At 51.7% G+C, this 4,054-nt stretch overlaps 1 protein-coding gene across 1 annotated transcript; it reads right to left on the bottom strand.

Annotated features, from left to right (window-relative positions):
- Positions 1 to 1,431: 1,431 nt before the first annotated feature.
- On the bottom strand, positions 1,432 to 2,465 carry LOC121047269. Its single transcript, XM_040502385.2, has one exon. It carries the CDS (start codon positions 2,463 to 2,465, stop codon positions 1,497 to 1,499), a length of 969 nt encoding a protein of 322 aa, XP_040358319.1. The 3' UTR covers positions 1,432 to 1,496.
- Between the last annotated feature and the right edge of the window lie 1,589 nt (positions 2,466 to 4,054).

Here is a 4,054-nt window from a genome sequence, read left to right on the forward strand (position 1 = left end):
CAGATGACGAAGGGGCGACCCTCGACAACGTGTCGAAAGTGCCGGACGGCCAAGTACGCTGCGAGCAGTTCTCTTCCAAAGACGCTGTAGCGGGTCTGGGCGGGCTTTAACTTCTTGGAAAAGAAAGCTAGGGGCTGCCATTCACCGTCCACCAGCTGTTGTAGGACTGCCCCAACAGCCGTAGCTGAAGCATCTGTCATGATCGAGGTTCTGGCATCGTGTTGTGGATGTCGCAGAAGTACAGCGTCTGCAAGTACAGTCTTTACTTCGCAGAAGGCTTGCTACGCGTCTTCACTCCAAGGCAGGTTGGTAGTGGCACGTGCAGTCTTGGCTAGTAGAAAATCAAGAGGCTGGAGTAGCCTCGTGCAGTTCGGAATGAACCGGCGGTAAAAATTTACCAGGCCGAGGAACTGGCGAAGCTTTGTGATCGAGCTAGGTCTTGGAAAGTGCCTGATCACTTGCACCTTCGACGGCAAAGGTCTGATGCCGTGTCGGTCCAGTCGATGTCCCAGAAACTCGAGTTCTGATCTCCCAAACGCACTTTTTGCGGCGTTGATGATGATGCCGTGGTCTGAGCGTCTTTGGAAAAGAAGACGGAGGTAGTTGGTGTGCTCCTCCGTTGTCGAGCTAGCGACCAACAAGTCGTCAACGTAGGCAAATACGAAGGGAAGCCCGCGCGTGACAGCGTCGATGAATCTCTGGAATGTTCGAGCCGCATTACTGAGGCCAAAGGGCATGCGGAGAAACTCAAACAGACCAAACGGAGTTGTAATAGCTGTCTTTGGGATGTCTTCGTCAGCGACGGGGATCTGGTGTTACGCGCGGGTAAGGTCAACCTTCGAAAAAATGGTGGCGCCTTGGAGGTTGACAGTAAAGTCCTGAATGTTTGGGAGGGGGTATCTATCGGGCACTGTGCTGTTGTTCAGTGCGCGATAGTCGCTACACGGTCTCCAATCTCCGTTCTTCTTGGACACCATGTGTAGGGGAGACGCCCAGCTGCTTGACGAAGGTCGGATAATTCCAAGCTCGAGCATGTGCTCAAATTCTTCGCCAGCGATGCGGAGTTTCTCTGGAGCCAGACGACGGGGTCGGAAGTGAACCGGTGCGCCCGTTGTTTCGATGTGATGGTGGATATCGTGCGAAACCGGTCTGGTCCAGTCAGGAGCTCGCGTGAGGCTTGGAAAATCCTGGAGAGGAGGTCGGAATGGCCCGTCGATGTTAGAGCAGACTGACGCGAATCCTGCGGTGTCAGTTGTTGAGACGCCTTGCACGGAGAGTCGCGTTGTGGAGTCGAGCAGACGTCTCTCCTTGACGTCTACAAGGAGGCTGTGGTGTTGTAGGAAGTCAGCGCCGATGACCGCGTTGCCTACGTCTGCGACCAGAAATACCCATCGGTAGACTCGTCTGAGGCCAAGATTTATGGTGATGGACCGTTCCTTGTAGACGGGGATCGACGAGTTGTTCACAGCCCGAAGGTAGTAGATGGGCGTCTGTGATCAATCCGCGCGTTTTGCAGCAACAGCGCTTACCTCGGCCCCGGTATCGACGAGATAACGGGTTCCCGTAGTCCTGTCGGCGATGTAAAATAGGCGACTTCCTGGTAGGTTCTGACTACTCGTTGCCTCTATCGGTTTGCTCCAGGAGCAGGGACGAAGGCAGTGCCGGGCGTCGGAGCCAAAGCGACGATGGTATACGCAGACGTCCGCTGAACTTGCGGAGCGGGAACGGTCAGCATTTCTGCAACGAGATGTCGAACGTCCACGTTGTTGTTGAGTGCGTGGACGATCTCGCCGGTGAGTGGCCGCGGTAACACTCTCTTCCAACCGCTGGCAAAGCCGCTCGAGGTTGCCGTCAAACGATGGAGTGCTTGGCGGGGCAGGCATAGCTTCACTTCCGTCTTCTGCCGCCGATGTAACGCTGGCGACGGGTGGAGTGGCAACTTCAACAACTGCGTCTGCCAGGTCTGCGAGGCCTGTGAGGTCGAGAGCAGTAGCGGTGGCCAACACCATCTGGACGTTGGTTGGGAGGCGCTGAATAAATAGCTCCCGCAGCAGAGCGTCGCCGATCGTGTTGGCGCGATCTCCAAGGAGCTGAGTCATCCGCCTTAGCAGCTGAGACGGACGTCGATCGCCGAGTTCTTCCGCCGAAAGAAGTTCTTGAAGGCGGGAGCGATCTGATGCCTCGGTTCTCTGCAGGAGAGCCGCCTTTAGCTGGTCGTAGGAAGCTGTGGCCGACGGTTGCGCAAGGATGTCGTATACTTCGTCGGCTGCTGCCAACGACAGCGCCGAGACGACATGATGATGCTTGCTCTCCTGGCTCGTCACACCACTGAGATGAAACTGGGACTCAGCCTGCAGGAACCAGACCCTCGGGTTTCTGTCATAGTACGGCGGAAGTCGGACTGCAACCGATGAGATGGAAGCCGGGGCTCCGGCTGCTGCTCCTTGGGGTTCGCCGTTGTCCATGGTCCTCGGCCGGGTCACCAAATATGTGGGGGGCCGCGAGGCCCTGCCACGTTATTTAAAGTGAGGACATAGAACGAGACAAGCCAACGACGTGTCTGCCTGTGATGGCGGCTTCAGAGCATTCTCTTGCACGCGCTCTCCGAGGCGCGTGCGCGTACTGCGCCTCGAGCCATCTCTTTTATTTTCATGAGAAGAATGGATCTGTGGGTGCGTTGCACCCTACACGGGGAAGGAACCATGCAATCATATCGTATTCGGGGAAATTCTACAGGGTATTTTTTGTATGCATTACAGATTGTTTGAAAAAGAGCCGTATATAGGGCTAATTGTAATGATGAGTCGGCTTATTAAAGAGAAGTGCAATACTTTCAAAAAACTAGGTGGTGGTTGATTTTATCGTAGTTTGATCCCGTGAATCTGAATACCACGTTGTTTTTTCCCCAAAGATGTAACTAAACGTGAGAAAACACAATAAACAACCGACCAGTAGTGACGTCGTACGAGGATCTCTCGGCCGCCAAGCGTGTGTAGCTTCAGGGCTGCTCGTACAATGGCAAGCTATCTAGGTATATTCTCCCGCACTGGCACCAGTCGTGACGTCTATTCCTGCCCTTTTTCCAAATAGCGTGTGCCTGCGGAGATTTCGAAAGCTCCTTTTGTGACGTCACTCTCCAGGAAAGAGTGCCTTCAGCGGTGTTTTGAAAATGATTCTATGCAGTGTCGATTCACCAAATTAAGAAATAATCTTGATATTTGAAATCCTGGAGGTCAAATGAAGAAGATTTAGATGTGTTTCCTGAAATACAAAACCGCTCCAGCTTCCCTTTAAGTATAATATGTTCCATAAATTTTAATTCGTGCAAATAGACCATTGGTTTTAATTAGAAACTTGCTAAGCATAATTGAAAAAACACTATACCAACTCTTTTTGTGACGATATAAGACAAGACCAGCATATTGCGGCGTTCTGAAAAAATTCTCAATTTGGTCGCGTTTTTAGACTTCGGTTTCTTATCGGATCGCATCTTTGCGCCCGCGATCCTGCTGCACGGTGGCCGCAGTGCGAAGTCACGGCCTCGCCTCCTTCGTAGGATGGAGGGAAGCAAAGTGTACGCATGTTGCGCTTCTAAACCCCTGGGGAACAGGACCGTGGGCGCAGAGATGCGCTCTGATTAAAAACCGAAACCTAGAAACGCGCCCAAATGAAGCGTTTTCACCGAACGCGTAAAATGCTACTCCTGCGTTATATCCTTCTAAAAAAAGTTGATTTAGTGATTTTCGATGACTCTCACCAAGTTTCTAATTGAAACCATGTATTCATTTTTACAAATTAGAAAGTTAATAAACAAATTGTATTTAATTATTCCACTGATTGTTACGGTTAGGCCCCTATACTACGTCTCCCTGGCCGTAAAGCTCGCCTGAACAAACCGTATATGTGTATCTTTCATGACCTTTTTAAACAAATATGTAAATCTTGAAAAGTTCGCCCTGTATACCAGCGAAAAGGCGATACCAGCATGGTGGAGCCACGTGGGCAAAATCACCCACATGGCTCCACCATGTTAATTCGCCTTTTCGGTGGTGTA

This window comes from Ixodes scapularis, unplaced genomic scaffold, assembly GCF_016920785.2.
Source record: "Ixodes scapularis isolate PalLabHiFi unplaced genomic scaffold, ASM1692078v2 PGA_scaffold5__190_contigs__length_132052651, whole genome shotgun sequence".
Classification (NCBI taxonomy): domain Eukaryota; kingdom Metazoa; phylum Arthropoda; class Arachnida; order Ixodida; family Ixodidae; genus Ixodes; species Ixodes scapularis.

Coding starts and splice junctions, on each gene's coding strand:
- LOC121047269 (XM_040502385.2), bottom strand. CDS start 2,465: ATGGACAACGGCGAACCCCAAGGAGCAGCAGCCGGAGCCCCGGCTTCC.